Raw genomic sequence first — 20,112 nt, forward strand, 5'->3', positions numbered from 1 at the left:
TGGGGTGGGAGAGGTGGCAGGGAAGGAGGGAGGAGGTGTGGGGTGGGAGAGGTGGCAGGGAAGGAGGGAGGAGGTGTGGGGTGGGGTGGGTGGGAGCGGTGGAGGGAGGGAAGAGGTGAGGAAGTGTGGGGTGAGAGAGATGGAGAGAGGGAGGGAAGGAGTGGGTGGGTGAGATAAGGAGATGGGAGAAGGAGAGAGAGAGCGAGAGATGGAAGAGAGAGTTTATTAGACTTGGTTAACCAGTAATTCCAAAAGAACCTGAAAGTTTTGTCAAAGCTTCATTGACAGGCTTCGACCAAAACTAACTCTGGTCACTGGTCATCGTGACCCAAACCATTCAAGCTAATCCACGTCTCAAAAAAACCCATGCAGGTTAGCCTTCTCTCTACCATCACCAACAGCAACCATATGAGTCATCTTAAACACGCCCTTCGATGGGTAACTTACTTTGCACATGCCCAGGTCCGAATCTTAGCATTTTATCTAAGCATGTAATCTAAATGTTAAGACAGAGGTATTTACATCATGCTTTCAGATAAATCACTCAACAAACTAACAGGAGTGTACAAACATGGACACCTTGGGTCAATTAATGAACACTCCCATGCTGTTCTCAAACCTTTTCACAACAGAACCGTCCTCCTTCACAACCTCTTTCTCTACTAAATGGGGAAGTAGAATTTTCCCAAAGCCTCCAGCATAACTCAATGCCTGGATGTGACAGAACAAGGAAAAGGACATTTCAAACACCAAAACACTCTGTGTCTGTTCTTAGAGTTGAGTTAAGTCTTCAATAAAGGTTTTAACAGGTCATACAGTAACAAACATGTCAGTCAAGAACCATTTCAATGGCATGCTATAAAGCTCTAAACATTCAGCTTTATGTTCCAGGCATAGTATCCCTTACAACACTTGATCCAGCTCAACCTGCTCTGCTCGAGCCACTGAGGTAGAAAATACCTTCCTGGCTTTATATCACAACTGGTCTCACTCAACCTACTGACCTTCTCAAAGTCCTCTTTGGCCGAGGGGAGGTCTGCGGCCAGCGAGGGGTCACCCGTCTGCTTCTCCATCCTCTCGCCCCTCACCACCGTCGTCTTGACCACCTTGCTGACCTTTCGACCCTGCGCCTGCTCTGACTCGATCTCCGAGGCCGTGGTGGCCCCCAGGGCAAGGGGCTCCGAGAAGGTCAACTGGAGAGGTCAAACATAGGGTTTAAAGCTAACTGATTTACAGTGCATTCGGAAAGTATTCAGACCCCTTGACTTTTTCCACATTTTGTTACATTAAAGCCTTATTTTAAAACTGTTTAAAAAAATTACTAAAAATCCTCACCAAGCTACACGCAATAACCCATAAGTAGACATTTTTACAAAGTATTCAGACCCTCTTTTGAAGCACCTTTGGCAGCAATTACAACCTCGAGTCTTCTTGGGTATGACACTACAAGCTTGGCACACTTGTATTTGTGTGCCATAGTTTGAAGTTTCTCCCATTCTTCTCAGCAGATCCTCTCAAGCTCAGTCAGGTTGGATGGGGAGTGTTGCTGCACAGCTATTTTCAGGTCTCACCAGAGATATTTGATCGGGTTCAAGTCCGGGCTCTGGGACATTCAGAGACTTGTCCCGAAGCCACTCCTGCATTGTCTTGGCTGTGTGCTTAGGGTCATTGTCCTTGTCCTGTTGAAACATGAACCTTCGACCCAGTCTGAGGTCCTGAGCTCTCTGGAGCAGGTTTTCATCAAGGATCTCTGTACTTTGCTCCGTTCATCTTTCCCTCGATCCCGACTAGTCTCCCAGTCCCTGACGCTGAAAAACATCCCCACAGCATGATGCTGCCACCACCAAGCTTCACAGTAAGGATGGTGCAAGGTTTCCTCCAGACATGACGCTTGGCATTCAGGCCAAAGTGTTGGTTTCATCAGACCAGAGAATCTTGTTTCTCATGGTCAGAGTCCTTTATGTGCCTCTTGACAAATTCCAAGCGGACTGTCATGTGCCTTTTACTGAGGAGCGGCTTCCGTCTGGCCACTCTACCATAAAGGCCTGATTGATGGAGTGCTGCAGAGATGGTTGTCCTTCTGGAAGGTTCTCCCATCTCCACAGAGGAACTCCAGAGCTCTGTCAGAGTGACAGTGTCTCAGTTTGGCCAGGAGGCCAGCTCTAGGAAGAGTCTTGGAGGTTCCACACTTCTTCCATTTAAAATGATGGAAGCCTCTGCGTTCTTGGGGACCTTCAATGCTTCCAAAATGTTTTGGTACCTTTCACACAATCCTGTCTCGGAGCTCTACATTCAATTCCTTTGACCTCATGGCTTGGTTTTTCGCTCTGACATGCACTGTCAACTGTGGGACCTTATATAGACAGGTGTGTGCCTTTCCAAATCATGTCCAATCAATTGAATTTACCACAGGTGGACTCCAATCAAGTTGTAGAAACATCTTAAGGATGATCAATGGAAACAGGATGCACCTGAGCTCAATTTCGAGTCTCATAGCAAAGGGTCTGAAAACTTATGTAAATAAGGTATTCTGTTTTTTATTTTTTAAATAACTTAGAAAACAAATTAAAACGGTTTTCATTTTGTCATTATGGGGTATTATGTGTAGATTGATGAGAAAAAAAAGTATATTTAATACATTTTAGAATAAGGCTGTAACGTAACAAAATGTGAAAAAAGTGCAGGGGTCTGAATACTTTCCGAATGCACTGTACACTCTGTAGCAACTAAGGATGCATGATATATTGTGGTGTAGCCAGAGGTTGACCACACAAGGGCCATGAATATGCAAAGGATCTCAGTACGAAGGGTTCAGGAGACAGGGTTAAGGCAGATTAAGGTTTTGAATATATTAATCATACAGTACTTCAAATCAAAAGGTCTAACTCGGTTAGCATGTAATATACTCCAAACATTAAATGATTCAAAAGGGTTTCATTCAAACATTAAAGAGGCAATCAGCAGTTGAAACAATAACAAAGTGCACCTGTTTCGTTAAAAAGCTGAGAGATGGGGCTGGAGAAATTGAACCACTCTCAAATTCATAGACAGAGCTATGGATGCAAGGACTGACCATCCATGATATCAAAATTATAGTTTTAATCATGTTTTGAGACTAAATAGTGTTTGTAACATTTACTGTATTTACAAACATTGGAGTAAAACAAGCTTATATTTTGGGTTCTGATGGTTTATGACTATTCATCTAAGCTCATGTATAAGTTATATTCTTCAAGAATCACTGGGTATATATCATTAATTTATAAGACCTTTAATAATTATTCCTTAAGAGTCTACTGATGCACCCGTGCGTCAATCTAAGTAACATAATAAAACAATCCCCATCAGAATCCTTCAGTTTAATTAAGCTAAGATATCAGGTTGGCTGCATCTCAATCCACGAGCTACAGTGGTGTTTGTCAGACCAGGAGACATCCTGAAAATCAGTCTTTTCACGAAAACGTCTGTGGCGTCCGAGCGGTTATGACCACTCTATGGAAAGACGGGACTCGTCTGAAAGTAACCCATACAAACAAATGGAAGTATGGAGGTAATTTTGTGGCAACAAAAATAAGGGTTTAACTATGTGTCCAAAAACACAAAAATATTTCCAGAGTTTTCTTATATCTCCTAGATATAGGACAGACACTTCAAATCCTTATTCCTTATTATTTATTTTTTATGAATTTGTTATTCAATGTGTTTCTATGGGCTAAAGGCCAAATGTAATAATTTATCAAATTGTTTTTTATATATTTTTTTTATACCTAAAAAGGGGTCCTAAAATTCCAAATCAACTAGCTAAATGATCTATGGTATGACCATCTTAAAACTATTCTATATGTTAGCTTAGTAGAACACAAAACTATTTGACATAAACAGTTGCATTCATGCGTTTCATTGACAAATAAGGTCAGCCAAAGCAAAAACCTGATCAAAATGAAGAACAGAAATGGTTTGCTCAGTGGGAAATGATTATCCAACTAGTCAGTGACAACTGTGTGGAGTTTGTGACAGCAACTACGTGAGCTTATACAGTATTATAGACACTACTGTATGTCCTGGGATTTCCTCTGATCTTCTATGTAGAAGAACCCTTTACCGTCTAACGACGCTTGTGAGTATCATGGAGCTCAAAACATTCTGACTCTACAGATGTTTTTGTAAAAATTACCCGGTCCCGGACCCCTTCTGGATCCGCCCTTGTCTCACAAACTCCGCTATAGCTCAGCCCCCGTTACACACATACTAATGGTTGGTACCAATGCGCTGCCACGCCCACTGCCACGCCCACTGCCACCATCTAAGCCCCATTTTGATCCAGAAAAACCCCCTGGGTCCATGAAGCTGTGCATTTTGCAGCTCCTCTTGTGGCATGCTCCCAGTTTAGCACAGGTGCTGCCAAGTTAACCTATCACTCAGCTCCTTAATTGGCCAAGTGACCTGTAGCGCAGGGGGTTATGGGAGATGTAGTGTTCTAGCTGACAGATATCTACAGTATCTAGTATACTGCATAAGTATACTGCCACTGAAATGGTTCTTGCATGTAATCCTCAATAGTTTTCAGAAACACTGGAATATTGACCCCAAAGAAAGACTATAGACACTTGGCACAGAGACGTGGGTTCGATTCCCATGGGGGTCCAGTACTAGGGCTGTCGCGTTGACTGTATTACCTCCACACCGGCAGTCATGCAGGCAGTCAAATTCCACATGACTGTTTAGTCACGGTAATTAGGCTTCTCGAAGCTCTGATGCTGCTGCTGGTCATTAGTAGCCTAACACACTTGCTAACTGCCTGGTACTCAGCACTCTATTGTCCCTCTAATCACTCTGACATCAATGCAAATTGATTCAAACACTTCATGAGAGCTCATGTTGTGCAACATTTCTATAGGCTATGCATTTGCACGAGAAAACACGAGAAAACACTTTAGTTGTATCACAACTAAAGTGGCCAAATACCTTCTTAAAATGAAGCACATTAATCAGCTTTACAAGAGGTGTAGAGCCTAACTGGCATACATAAGCAACGTGTGACTTTCAAGTTTGGGGAGGAAATATTTTGCTATAAAATGCACCTTTATAATAAAAGCATTAATTGCATAATGGCATTTGTGGTCACTTTTGACAATGGTGTTTCCCACTAATGGAACATTCACGCTTATATCCTACTACCATGTGCGCACTGCTGTGCTTATAATGTGAAGAAATACCCTAATAGTTTATCAACATTTTAAGCTAAAAGTTCTGATCTGTACCATCAGCAAATTGCGTATTAATTTGGGATCTATCACATCCCACAACTGTCCCAGACTATGTTTGGAATATTTATTTATCCGACAGAAGTCGACCTTTGTACTATGTGGGATAGTAGATTGACATAGGCTACTGCTTTTGCTGTTCGTTAGGCCTACTCATCTTGTTGCCTGACGAAAAGTAAATATGGACAGTTCTTCCAATATCTTCAATATGCACCTCGGAATTGAATAAGGACTCACGCAGTTGCATCCCCGATAAGTCTGTCTTCACTTGTAGCCTGTGAGAAAGACCCAATCACGTGATGGAGCGCGCAGCCAGGGGCACAACGGCATGGATCTTTTTAGGGTGCATTACGGGCTACACAAAGGGGATGTCGCTGTGAAATTCTAGGCATTATCAAGTGCTTGTCAAATTGTGAATGAGTGACTGATGTAGTGTGTACAGCCTGCACAAAAAAACAAAGCAGAGCTCATGCTTTTCAAGCTACTTTTTTCCAAATCATCATTAGACTCGCATCATGCAGCCTAACAATGTTTTAAAAAATCAAAACATATAGCCCAACGTTTGTAGAACAACTAAAGTTACATTAATAACTCTAAATTAAGAATATAGGAATACTTAATTCTTTGTTAACCGCTCAACACAGAATAGCCGCATGCGCACACTCCCTCAAATCTTTTGGAGAAAATATCCTTTCTGTTTTATTCAGATTTGTTCAATTGTATTCTTCATACTATAAAATAATATAAAATAATGCCACGGAATTCTAAGCAAATCTTGTCTGCTAAATGAACTAGTGTAGCCCACAGCCATTTGGCATAGCCAGATCAGGACCTAAAATAAGACCAACTCAGAGTATGCTATTCTGTTCTTATGAAATAGACTACATTTTCTTCATATTATGCTTCTTTAGACCTGTCTAAAATAAATAATGGATTTAGGTGTAGGCTATATTACATGGATTTATTAGACTTTAAAATGTAGATGTTCCACATGTCTGCATCAGTGGCTTGTAGGTTGTGTGGAAGCCAGGAGATGCTAAATGTGTTTATGTTAATTAACGGTCAATTACTGTGAGACCGACAGTTATTTGCTTGACAATTACCGGCTGACCGCACAGCCCTTACCAGTACAAACAAAATATGAAAATGTGTGCACTCACTACTTACTGTAAGACGCTCTGGATAAGAGCATCTGCTAAATACCAAAATGTAAACGTATAGACACAAAGACGACAGTCAGATGGACGGACTGACCTCAGTCTGATCTCCCTCACTCCGGACCACTGTCCTCTTCACCACCTTGGAGAAGGCATCTCCCTCCTCCACGCTGACCATCTCCTGCTGAGATCCCTGCACCGTCACCTCCTCTCTCTCCACACCGTCTGGAGAGAAGTACTTACGGATCACCTTCCGTGTGATCTGGGGGAGAGAGACCAGAGAGAGAGGAATGTAGAGCACTGAGCTGCATGACTAGGTCATATAAGAGCAAACACACTTATTTGCCTGGGGAAATCATTGATAAATAGTAGTTATGTAATAAATAATCATCATTTGGTGGGAGCTTATATTTTTCTTATGTTGTTGAGGTCTACTGTAAATCGGGGAGTGTTCTAGAGGTAAGTGTCTGTGAATGTAGGTGTAAAATGTCCCTTTACCTTCTTGACTACCATGTTTCCTTGCTCATCCATGTACTGTTCTTCTGTGACTGTCTGGGGAGGGATGTCTGACAGGTCATCCGCCTGGAGAGAGAACATAGTAGATGCACAGTCAGAGCACTGACCTAACAGACCCGGGACACACACTGGAGTTAAGGCATGTACACAGAGGAACCGGTTTAAACATCGCAAACTCAAAAAGGGAAATAAACCAACACAGTTCAGTCATTTTGAACCATTATCAAAGACCACAAATATTTAATCAATCTGTCACAGAACAAAATGATATGGCATATGAGGATGCAGTATAAAACAAAGCGGAGACAGAATGAGACAGAAATCTAAATATGAATACACTGTATATCTATATATCATAGGCATTATCCAAAGTTCAGCACAGCAACAAAATGACCCACAAGCTAAAACTCAACTCCCATCTAAACCCAGCCCCACAGCACACTATGGCAGGGCCCACTCCTCCACATGCTCTCCAATGCCCGATACCTGGATGATAACTCTGCGTCGGACCACCCTGGAGGTTAACACCTCTTCCTCTGAGTTATCCGATGACAGCAACCCTAGCTCCTCATTTATCTCCTGAGAGACAGCACACAGCCAATGTGAGCATAATAGATCATCATATCATGGTTACACATTTTGTATAGTTACTGCAGGCACAGTTACTGCAGGCAGTTACTGCAAGAACAGTTACTGCAGGCACAGTTACTGCAGGCACAGTTACTGCAGGCAGTTACTGCAAGAACAGTTACTGCAAGAACAGTTACTGCAGGCACAGTTACTGCAGGCAGTTACTGCAAGAACAGTTACTGCAAGAACAGTTACTGCAGGCACAGTTACTGCAGGCACAGTTACTGCAGGCACAGTTACTGCAAGAACAGTTACTGCAGGCACAGTTACTGCAATAACAGTTACTGCAGGCACAGTTACTGCAGGCACAGTTACTGCAAGAACAGTTACTGCAGGCACAGTTACTGCAAGAACAGTTACTGCAAGAACAGTTACTGCAGGCACAGTTACTGCAGGCACAGTTACTGCAAGAACAGTTACTGCAGGCACAGTTACTGCAAGAACAGTTACTGCAAGAACAGTTACTGCAGGCACAGTTACTGCAGGCACAGTTACTGCAGGCACAGTTACTGCAAGAACAGTTACTGCAGGCACAGTTACTGCAAGAACAGTTACTGCAGGCACAGTTACTGCAGGCAGTTACTGCAGGCACAGTTACTGCAGGCACAGTTACTGCAAGAACAGTTACTGCAGGCACAGTTACTGCAGGCAGTTACTGCAAGAACAAAACAACAAGCAACAGTGTTCCTTCTTTTCTCTTTCTCGGTTGGACTTTTTACTTTTCTCTCATTGGAAAGGCAAAAAGGCATTCAAAAGTAGGCTATCGTAGACCTGATATAACTTTTCAGAAATAAATAAAATATGAGAGAGGTTCTATGAAATGGTGTTGGAGATGGAAGATGAATGAAGAGAAGGCCCAGTTGTACAACACCCCTTCAACAAAACCAGCCATGCAAGATATGTAAATGATAATCCAAAGAAATTGTGGTCAAAGCCTAAACAAGTACCTCTGTATGGAATGTTGATGTGGAATATGAAGTATTGACAGTAAAGGTTTGACAATTATTTCACTTTTTTTTAATAGAATGTTTTCGTATGTACTGTAGATTCTCTTCATTGTATACCCTTGCTGAAAATATGAAAATAATTAGCAAACACAGCCAGCAAACATTCTCAAATGTAAGTATATTCCTTATTCCTTATTTTGTCCCATGATTATTCCATTGTGTTGGTCAGTGACCCCACTTTGGAGTGGTTTGACTTACAGTGTATTGTTTTGTAAGTATACACACATGCAAACACAGCACTCATAAGCTTTTTGTACTTGTGTTTGAGTGAGTTGATGTCCTCTCTGGACTGTGGTAACACTGCAATCAGCCTGAGAAGCTGGGACACAAGCCAGGGCAGGGTGCAGTCGTCATGCTCGACCTCTTACCCGTTCCAGAGAGTACTCATCGTCATCGTACCCTGCCGGCGACCTGGAGGGAAGCTCTTCACATGTGGGTACAGTTTCACTTTCACTTTCTGGTCTGTCATAAATGCCATAATCCCCAAGACTTTCACTACCCGATGAGAAGCGCTTTTGGTCATCCACACGTAGGAACTGTGCGCTGTATAAAGGGCTCCCTTTGAGGAAGCCTGTTTCCGGTGTGCTGCCGAAGGGGGTTGGGGAAGGTGGCTCTTCGATGTGGTAGAGGACTTCAGGTTCCTCTGGCTCCAGATCCTCTGGCTCTAAGAAGTCTGACAAGTCATCGTTGCAGTCAAAGAACTCCAGGTCTGAGTCTTCTTGGGCGGAATCTGATTGGATATCTGGTCCAAATGCAGAGAGTGATTTCTCAAATTCATTGAGCACTCGCTTAAAGTCTGGGGAGAATTCAAAGGCTTCTGCGGATCCAGGTGTAACAGACTTGGAAGCGGACTCAAGACCTATCAGGGTGGTCGTTGTGACCTGACTCTTATCTGACAGAGAGTCACTGAAGACTGGCGAAACTGGACTCATATCAGTGGGAGACACCTGGCTACACTCAGAGACTCTCAGAGATTGGCGTCCGGAAAACACAGCTTCGTAATCGGGAGGCACCAGGAATTGGCTTGACATCGGTGAAAATAACTCACCCGATTGATTCTGCTCAAATACCTTGTATGTAAATTCACTCGAGTCAGAGGATTCCTGACTCTTTAGTTTAGGTGTGACTGCTCTATGGGTAGTGAAGGTGTCTTGTTCACTGATCTGCAATGGAGTTGATATAAAAGATGCATAGCCTGTGGCTGTCTTCGTCTGTTTAGTAGATGCCAGTCCTGATACTCTGGTTTCTTGACTGAAGGCTGGAACTGCCTTTTGTTCATGTAAAGTACTTTCCATTATCATGGTAGACTTTAATTCACTTTGCATCTTTCCATAACCGGTCTGCAACAGTATTTCCTTGGCAGTTTGAGACGGAGCCTAGAAATAAATGTTGACATCACTTGAACATGGTTTCCTGAAATGCGTTGTTACAGCAAGTCAGTTGGCATGCACCACCGACATACCATCAACAAACTGCATAACACTAACAGAGTACTAGGTCTTGTGATTCATTTTCTTCAACAACATCATGTTATATTTTAAATCACCGCAAGAACAAATTACAAAACAAACCATTGGAGAACAAACCATGCAATTCTAAAGGCCAACATCATAGTGCCAGATGACGTTACAGTGATGAGATTGTGCTCGTTCACAAATTATTAGTTACATCTCAAAAGAGACAAAATTGGTTAGTTACATCAAACACCATCCAAGTATATTGTGATCGCACAAATATTCCTCAGATACACTCCAATTCGCCAAAAACACATTGCTGAATCCAGACATCCATTTCGACCACACAGTGTTATTGTCATCCTCCATTAGAATGGGAGTTATTCCATTATTTCATGGCACGTGCAAGTCAGCTTTATCATGCTCGCTCTCTTACCCTCTGTGGGTCTTTCTGGGTGTTTATTGTATCAGCACTGGGGCACAGGACCTCTTCTTCTTCCTCTTTTCTGTCCTGGACCTTCACTGGTTGTTGATTTACTGGCACGTCTTTCTGGACCTTCACTGGTTGTTGATTTACTGGCATGTCTTTCTGGACCTTCACTGGTTGTTGATTTACTGGCACGTCTTTCTGGACCTTCACTGGTTGTTGATTTACTGGCACGTCTTTCTGGACCTTCACTGGTTGTTGATTTACTGGCACGTCTTTCTGGACCTTTTTGACGTCTTCCAAACCAATAGTGGCTTGGGGAGTTGGGATGGTTTCAGCATGCTCTGAACCATGCTTTATCTGTGTCCATTCCGTAGATGAGGTAACCATTTCTGCTACTAGTCCACTGACCCTTGGTAAGCCTTGATCTGTTGTGCTCATTTGTCCTTGGTCTATTTCAAATTCATTATCGGGGACTGACAACAGAGTGACACCCAAGGACTTTTCTTTGGGTGACAATGGGACACGCTCAGATGTTAAAACAGTTGTCACATGACTCAACGTACCTGCTTTAAATGTTATTGGGTCTGTACCTGTAATAACTAAACTTAACTCTTCATCTGATTCACGGGATTCAGGAGACGACTGCCTTCGGCGGACATCGGCCCAATAATCTAGAGGTAAGGCTACGAATACAGTGTCCGATGACACTGACTCAGGTGAAGACGTTCTATCACGAAGGGGTTCCATGAAGTACTGAGATAATATCCTCATAAACTCAGGCACTGGTGAGTCAGGCGATAGCCGTCTATTCCTGCCGACTGATTCTAGGGAATCAGGTGAGGATGGCCTACTCTCTAATGCTGACGGTGATATGGCCATTAGCTCATACTCAGAGCCAGAAGACATTGATTCAGGTGATGATGACCTGTGTTCTATTGTGGCATACTCCATATTACATGAATCCATACGTGATACACCTGATATTGTATACTGAGGGATGGTTGAGTCTGGAGAAAGCGACCTATTGTCATTCATCTCATGCATTGATTCAGGTGAATATGTTCTAACGTCAACCATTGACATTGCTGATTCTAGAGACATGGGTCTATATTCAGCTGACTCAGGGGATAACGATCTATCCTTCTCAACTTGTTTCTCTAATAACACAGATTCAGGTGATGATATTCCAACATCTGCCTTTAACACTAATGTTGCAGGTGACATGGGTTGGCAGTCAGGAAAAGACTCGGGTGCATCGTACTTAAGATTGTATTCTTCCACCATCATGGTTGTTCCAGGTATAGGTGAACCAGCCATTGATTTCTGGTCTGTTTCTTCACGTGCCAATCTTTCTGATGGTAATACACTCTCAGGAATGAGACTTTTGGCTGACAACTCTGTTTCCCCACAGTCTGATTCAACTGATTCAGGTGACAATTGTGTAGGTTCAGTAGGAAAATACTCTGCAGTTGATATCAAGTGTTCCGAATCCGACAACACTGATCCAGTGGAGGATAATTCCCTTATTGATGCAGATTTTGGTAACGCCTCCCTATAATCAGGGACAGGAGCCTCGGGTGTTAATGGTCTATGTTCATCAACTGATGCCACTGATTTAGGCATTACTGCTCTTTTTTCAGGCCAGGACTTGTCAGAATATACCAACTCAAATTCCATGTCCGATGTTATTGAGTCAGTGGATGAAGACCTATATCCTGTTTCTACTGTGGTAGACCCAAGTGTGATCTGTGTAAATTGTGGAATTGGTGACTCTGGTGTCAAAGACCTATGTTCATCCACTGATGCTAGTGATTCAGGTGAGTCTGGTCTCACCTCATAAAATAAGGACTCAGAAATTAGTGGTACATATTCAATATCTGAAGCAAATGATTCGGGTGATGATGACCTGTACCCAATGGTTGAAATAGCAGATTCAGGTAACATCTGCCTAAACTGAGGTATGGGTGAGTCAGGAGACAATGCCCTGCATTCATCTATAGATGCTATTGATTCAGGTGATGAGCATCTATCCTGAAGAAGAATTGAGGCAACTAAGAATAACTCTATTTCAGATTCCGTATCTGAGCATATTGATTCAGGCGATGCTGGTCTATTCCATGCCACTAGTGTAGTAGTTTTGTGCTGTGTGTACTTGGGTACTGGGGAGTCTGGAGACAGAGCTCTGAACTCATCTACTGATGCCGTTGAATCGGGACTGTCGGGTCTATCTTCAATCTCAGAAATCAAAAGAGTGTATTCTGTTTCAGATTGTGTTTCATAATCTGCCAATGATGCAGGGGATGAGGAACTATATCCAACCATTGAAACGATAGACTCTCGTAATGCCTGTCTAAATGTAGGTATGGGGGAATCTGGAGACAGACACCTGTATTCATCCACTGATGCTGTAGATTCAGGTGATGATGATCTGCTGTTTGTCAGTAGCATGACTGATTCAGGAGACATGGTTCTATACTCTGATAAAGACTCAGGTGATAGGGGTCTTTCCTCTGTATCTGATGCTATTGACTCCGGTGAGTCTGGTCTCTGCCAAAAGGAAAAAGCCTCAGATAGTATATGTTTGGTTTCTGAAGTCACTGATTCAAGCGATGAGGATCTATATCCAAGAACAGATTCAGGTATTACCTGTCTAAACGGAGGTACAGGAGAGTCAGGGGACAGTGGTCTATGTTCATGGACAGATCCTAGAGATTCAGGAGAGGACGATCTAGTTTCAATACCCAGAGCTATTGAATATTTTGAGTCTATTTCAAAGTCTGCATCAGATACTGATTCAGGTGAAAATGATCTATGATAGGATTGAGCAGTTTCAAGAAAAAATAGTGAATATTGGGGTATGAGGGAATTCGGAGATAAACATTGACATGCTTTCAATGACTTTACTGACTCTGCTGAATCTGATCTCAAAACAGTCTTTATCTTAACTGACTCAGGTGAGAGAGGCCTATATTCAGACTCAGAATCAGGTGTGAGTGGTCTTTCCTCAGTAACCTCAGTTGATGAACTTTGACTTTCTCTTTCTGATGTCTGTACATACTCTATGATATTGTCAGCATACTCAAATATACCAGTTTTAGGGGTTTCCCCTACATACTGGGGGTCATGTATTGGAGAGATCAGCTTCCAAAGCTCTGCATCGTACTTCAGTTTGTAAACTGGGACTCGTATGACTGATGGAGGGACATGTATTCCTTCTTCAAATACTGTTACTGGTGACACAGATGGTTCTTTTAGAGTTTGGGCTAAATCAGGTACTGACAGTCCTTTCTGGGCTTCAGGTTTACTAGATTCTGGAAAGAATTGGGCTGTGGACTCGAATGTTATTGGTGGACTTTCTGGGACATCAGCATCTGATTCAGTTACCGTTATTGTTGACATAGACGGTGTCAAATCTTGCTCTATTGAAGGTTGTGCTAAATTAGGTACATATAGTATTTTTTGACCTTCAGGTTTACAAGATTCAGGAAAGAATTGGGCAGTGGACTCAAATATTATTGGTAGACTTTCAGGGACTTCTACACCAGATTCAGTTACCGTTATTGGTGACACACAAGGTACCATGTCTTCGTCTTTTGAAAGTGAGCTATTCTCACTGACTGATCCAGTCGACTCAGGTGATAAGGGTCTACCTTCAATAGCTACAAATCTTGACTCAAATATCTCAGAAACCTCATCATCTGGTAACTGATCATCTGATTCAGATGATGATGACCTATGGTGAAACTGAACATTTTCACAGAACAATGGTGAATATTTGGGTACGGGGGAATCTGGTGACAATGATCTATTTTCATTCATTGTTCCTGTAGACGCAGGAGACATTGTTGTAATATCCTTCAACAGCATCAGGGATGAAGATGACATGGGTCTGTACTCTGATAATGAATCCGGTGACAGTGTCTTAGAGTCATACTCCTCAGCTGGAGAATCTGTTGATAACGATTTACGTTCAGCTTCCGATGTCTCCTCATACTCAATTTTTTGTCCAGCATACTCAAACACACCTGTTTTACTACAGTAGGTTTCTCCTACATATTGTGGGTCATTTACTTGAGAGATAAGCTTCCAAAGCTCTGCATCATACACAAGTCTGTACTCTGGCACTAGTATTGCTGATGGAAGGACATGTATACCTGATTCAGATACTGTTATTGGTGACACAGATGGTGATACAGATGAAGGTTGAGCAAAGGCAGGTACTAATAGTCCTTTTTGAGGTTCAGGTTGACTAAATTCAAATAATAGTGCAATTGAGGACTCGGTTAATATTGGTGGACCTTCAGCGACCTTAATACCTGATTCAGTTACAGTTATTGGTGACACGCATAGTGCCATGTCTTGATCTTCTGGAGGTTGAGCCTCGTCACCAGTGGCTGATAGACCTTCAAGAGGTTCAGGTTTACTAGATTCCAGAAAGGGTGGAGCTGTGTACTTGAATATGATTGGTGGACTTTCAGGGACATATACACCTGATTCAGTTACAGTTATTGGTGACACGCATAGTACCATGTGTTGGTCTTCTGAAGGTTGAGCTACATCAGGTACTGATAGTACTTTGTGAGGTTCAGGTTTAGTAGATTTGGGTATTGCTGGTTTAGGTGCAGTTACAACTTCTGCAGTTTTCGTTGGAGGTGGGTTTGTAGAAGGTAATGCTGACTCAGATAATTGGATTTCAGCAGGAATTTCCATCTCTGATTCAGATGCTGGATCAATTTTGGTGGACTTTGATTTTTTTTTTTTTGCTGATTTCGTCTTTGCCGACAATGGATTGAGTTTCCTTTTTCCCTTTTCAGTGGACTGCTGTATATCTAGATGTATATTTTGCATGCCTGTTGAAATAGCAGTTTCTAACATTACAGGGTTAGGTTTAATGGCTTCAAATGATTCTGCTGCCAATTGTAATTTTTCTGGAACAACTGTCTCAGATTTGGTCAACTTTGCTTTTGTCATGGATAGAAAAACAAGGGGTTTAGGGGATTCCGATTTGGTCAACGCTGGATACGTGATCTCCTTTTCAAAGTCTAAAGCTTCAGGTGAATCTGATCTATGCGCTGCAGCTATAGACTCCAGCGACATTGGAACATATTCAGTGTCTGACGATACTGATTCAGGTGAATCTGATCTATAATCAACAATAGAGTCGGGTAATAAGTGTCGAAACTGAGGTATAGGCGAGTCAGGTGATAGCGCTCCGTACTCATCTATCGATGCTGCTGATTCAGGTGATGAAGGTCTATCCTTATAAAGTAATGAAACTAAGGGTGCAGTCTCATAATCTACATCTGAAAATATAGACTGGGATGATGATGATGTACAGAATGTCACTAAAGCAATGGGTTCAGATTGCCAAAATTGTGGAATTGGTGAATCTGGAGACAGAAATCTATGTTCATCTACTGATCTTGTAGACTCAGGTGAGTCTGGTCTCTGCCAAAAGGCAAAATCCTCCAATGGTATATATTCAGTTTCTGAAGTCACTGAAGTCTCTGATTCAGGTGAGAATGACCTGTATCCCGAAGTGGAGATAACCGATTCAGGTATCACCTGTCTAAACTCAGGTACAGGAGAATCAGGGGATAGTGGTCTATGTTCATTGACTGACCCGGTAGATTCAGGTGATGATACCCTCTTCTGTAAATCCTCTTCAGGGGAGAGTGGTCTATCTGATGAAAAATGCCACCTTACTGTTTCCAGAATTACTGATTCAGGAGACGATGCTCTGTCTTCAGTTTCGTAAATTACAGATTCAGGTGAAATGGATCGACAATAACTACTTTCACTACCTGGAGATATCGCTCTGGTAAACTCTCCCTTGTTTGGAACCATAGGTGTCAATGGCCTGAACATTTGTCCAGGGGCATAAGCAGGTAATTTTGCAGTTTCCCATTTAATCTCAGGGGATGGTAAAGGAGGTATGGACAAGTCAGGCAAAGGAAGACTAAGTTCAGTAACGGACGACAGTGATTCAGGGGATGAGGCTCTACTCTCAGTCAACAGTATGGATGAATCAGGTGTTGACGGGCGATACTCGAGTATAGGTGAGTCAGGTGATTGGAACCCAGACCTATCATGTGAAGTCACTGACTCTGGCGAAGATGATCGATCATGCATTGAAACTACAAATTTAGTAGCATACTCAGACCCTGAGTCAGGGGATAAAGGCTTTTTTTCGGTTTCGGAGGCTGTAGATTCTGGCACCAAAGGCATGAATGACTCTGATAAGACTGTAACAAAGTTTTCCTCCTGACTTGAAGGCTTATGTTGAGTGATAGGTAAGGTTATCGTAAAACTGTACTCTACCTCCGGTATAACAGATTTGGCTGATCTGGAGTCAGCCACTGGAGGATCTAACACCTCTCCTGGGGGCTCAGTAGTTGATTCATGTGACATCTGGATTAATGCAGTGCTGACAATGGATTTTACTTTGACTGACTCCGAAATGAGAGTGGTTCTTGACACGTCAGATGATGTTTGAGCGATTGTCTGGGATTCCTTACCCACTTCAAAGGTGATAGACTCTGGGGTCAAGGGACTGATATCTACAGGTTTGACGTAAAGCTCAGCCTGGTCTACATCAATCAAAGGTATGGAGGTAGGGGAATCCTCTGCATAAACCGGGCTGGCTCTGTAAGTACCCGCTACTTCATCCAATTCCATTGGTGTTTTCCTGGATCCTTTACTAGTTGACTTCTCTACATACCCAAACAGGACTTTGTAAAGTCGGTGTGACACCTCGTCAATATGATCCTTTGAGAATATCTTATGTGTCTCTTTGGGTACGACCTCAGAAGACTGAGGCAGCGGAGTAGACTGTGGTACATTTATAGGCTTGGCTGTAATACTGATGTTCTCTGTGACCCGTTCAGTTGTCATAGTGACAGAGGTGGTGGAGAGGGAAGTGTAGTCCTCTGAGGTTTGCTTTAGCTCCACGGACAGCTCACTGAAGTCTGGCTCGGCCTGGTCACATTCAGTCAGACTGTCCTCGAAGTCGGTCATGGACAACGGACGGCTCTCACAGCCACGCTTACGACTTCTTGTGGGCGACTGTTGGTGACTCGTTGGTGACAACAACCATTTGTTGTTGCTTTCAGCCTGGGGGGGCTGAGTTGACCACTCACCCCACTCTGCACCTCCCTGTGCCCCCTCCTCAGAATGCTTGACAGATAGAGAGGGCGAGGGGGGAGGGGTGGGCCCTTTGTAGACAGGATCTAGGACGTGAGAGGTGAGCTGGTAGGGGGAGGTGCGGTACAAGGTGAAGAAGGGACTTACTTGTTTGAAAGTGCCCATATGTAGTGACTCAGCCTTCTCCGGTCCAATATCTGATGTACCGCCCACAGAACTGAGGAACAAAACAATAACAAGGTAAAACATCTAATCCCCTTTGAAGTCTCCCAAGTCCCTCTTTCTGTCAGTCCCTCTTTCTGTTGGGCCCTCTTTCTGTCTGTCCCTCTTTCTGTCGGACTCTCTCTCTATCACAGAGAGAGAGATTTTAACAATGCAAATCAAGATGTTAATTAACTGTTTGTTTCTACAACCATACAACATGTATGTACCAGCAAACCCTCCAAAACAATATAAGACCTCTTAACCATACCAATTTCTCTTTTGCTCAGTACTTCCCTGTTATACTGTCCGACTGACTTACTGTGTCGAATCCATCTCTTTCTGCAGCTTCTCCTTCTGGACGTGTCTCAGGAGCCCTGTTACTGATTCGTCTGTCTCCACCCGCCCTGAAGTCTCGTGATGTGACGACATGCTGGAGGAGAGGTCCTCCTCTGACACCACGAGGGGCCCCTGCCTGGACCCTGGCCCACTGGGGGTGCTGTCTGTACGCCTGCCTGGCCGGGGACTGTCTACGTCCTCATGGAGGGCAGAGAAACCTGGACAGGCATAAATATGAACATCGTTATTAACCTGTGATCTCTCTGACAGTTAAAAAATGGTGGTTCACAAGATGACATGAGGTTTACTGTCTCGTGACAGTCAACATAGAACATTTCCATTCCGCTTGTTAATACACTGTACTGTACCTTCCCTGTACTGTACCTTCACTGTGATCCAATGCAATGGTCCTCTCAATCTCTGCATAGGTGTGTGATGTGTCCTCCTGGGTGGACTTGACCATCTTGATTTCGATGAGGTGGACAATGTCCATTCTGTTGATTTTGGTTAGTCTTTTGATCAGTGATGTTTCTGTGGAAAGAAATAATGACAAAATAACAAAACGGTCATAGCAGTAAATAAAGTCATTGTGAAAAATATGAAAATGATCGATAATAAATATGATGAATATTATTTTATTACATTTTTTACCCATTTTTCTCCCCAATTGGTAGTTACAGTCAGTGTCTCCTGACCCCTCCTGTCTCAGCCTCCAGTATTTATGCTGCAGTAGTTTATGTGTCGGGGGGCTAGGGTCAGTTTGTTATATCTGGAGTACTTCTCCTGTCTTATCCGGTGTCCTGTGTGAATTTAAGTATGCTCTCTCTAATTCTCTCCTTCTCTCTTTCTTTCTCTCTCTCGGAGGACCTGAGCCCTAGGACCATGCGTCAGGACTACCTGGCATGATGACTCCTTGCTGTCCCCAGTCCACCTGGCCTTGCTGCTGCTCCAGTTTCAACTGTTCTGCCTGCGGCTATGGAACCCTGACCTGTTCACCGGACGTGCTACCTGTCCCAGACCTGCTACCTGTCCCAGACCTGCTGTTTTCAACTCTCTAGAGACCGCAGGAGCGGTAGAGATACTCTTGATGATCGGCAATGAAAAGCCAACTGACATTTACTCCTGAGGTGCTGACCTGCTGCACCCTCGATAACTACTGTGATTATTATTATTTGACCATGCTGGTCATTTATGAACATTTGAACATCTTGGCCATGTTCTGTTATAATCTCCACCCGGCACAGCCAGAAGAGGACTGGCCACCCCTCTCTAGGTTTCTTCCTAGGTTTTGGCATTTCTAGGGAGTTTTTCCTAGCCACCGTGCTTCTATACCTGCATTGCTTGCTGTTTGGGGTTTTAGGCTGGGTTTCTGTACAGCACTTTGAGATATCAGCTGATGTACGAAGGGCTATATAAATACATTTGATTTGATTTGTCCCATCGCTGCAACTCCCGTACGGACTCAGGAGAGGTGAAGGTCGAGAGCCGTGTGTCCTCCGAAACACAATCCAGCCAAGCCGAAATGCTTCTTGACACAATGCCCGCTTAACCCGGAAGCCAGTCGCACCAATGTGTCGGAGGAAACACCTGGCGACCGTGTCAGCGTGCATTGCGCCCGGCCCGCCACGAGTTGCTAATGTGCGATGGGGCAAGAACATGCCTGCCGGCCAAACCCTCCCCTAACTCGGACGACGCTGGGCCAATTGTGCGCCGCCCCATGGGTCTCCCGGTCGCGGCCGGCTGACGAATATTGACGAATATGTCACTGAATATTCTGAATACAATAAAGAGCGGATAGATCAACGTACCTGTGACATTTTTACCCTCCCTGTCAGTCCAGAGCTTCAGCAGGGCGTGGCTTTGGTCCTGTAGTGAATTGGGATTCTCAAGCCTTATTAGATTGACCTTCTCCTCACTGAACTCCAGTTCTCGAGCCAGCTCTGGAAAACACACCCGAAAATAGACAGATAT

At 43.4% G+C, this 20,112-nt stretch overlaps 2 protein-coding genes across 27 annotated transcripts in view; both read right to left on the bottom strand.

Annotated features, from left to right (window-relative positions):
* The window catches only part of LOC139534675 (ankyrin-2-like), a 213,942-nt gene that overhangs the window by 3,881 nt on the left and 189,949 nt on the right, over positions 1-20,112 (bottom strand). For 24 of the 26 annotated variants that reach the window (XM_071334004.1, XM_071334008.1, XM_071334025.1 and 21 more), the window contains 8 exons: positions 19,950-20,081; positions 18,526-18,672; positions 18,125-18,359; positions 17,749-17,818; positions 6,920-7,003; positions 6,519-6,683; positions 1,005-1,193; positions 620-711 (listed from right to left, as the gene is read on the bottom strand). In XM_071334004.1, coding sequence (XP_071190105.1) covers positions 620-711; positions 1,005-1,193; positions 6,519-6,683; positions 6,920-7,003; positions 17,749-17,818; positions 18,125-18,359; positions 18,526-18,672; positions 19,950-20,081 — 1,114 coding nt within the window. Of the gene's footprint in view, positions 1-619; positions 712-1,004; positions 1,194-6,518; positions 6,684-6,919; positions 7,004-7,423; positions 7,517-17,748; positions 17,819-18,124; positions 18,360-18,525; positions 18,673-19,949; positions 20,082-20,112 lie in introns of all 26 variants that reach the window. The other 2 variants (XM_071334021.1, XM_071334011.1) reach the window with 2 other exon arrangements.
* On the bottom strand, positions 8,216-17,742 carry LOC139534677 (mucin-2-like). The gene is made up of 2 exons (XM_071334028.1): positions 10,465-17,742; positions 8,216-9,950 (listed from the first exon to the last, which is right to left on the bottom strand). The coding sequence occupies exons 1-2, from the start codon at positions 17,473-17,475 to the stop codon at positions 8,925-8,927; spliced, it is 8,037 nt and encodes a 2,678-aa protein (XP_071190129.1). The 5' UTR covers positions 17,476-17,742; the 3' UTR covers positions 8,216-8,924.

This window comes from Salvelinus alpinus, chromosome 11, assembly GCF_045679555.1.
Source record: "Salvelinus alpinus chromosome 11, SLU_Salpinus.1, whole genome shotgun sequence".
In the NCBI taxonomy this organism is placed as follows: domain Eukaryota; kingdom Metazoa; phylum Chordata; class Actinopteri; order Salmoniformes; family Salmonidae; genus Salvelinus; species Salvelinus alpinus.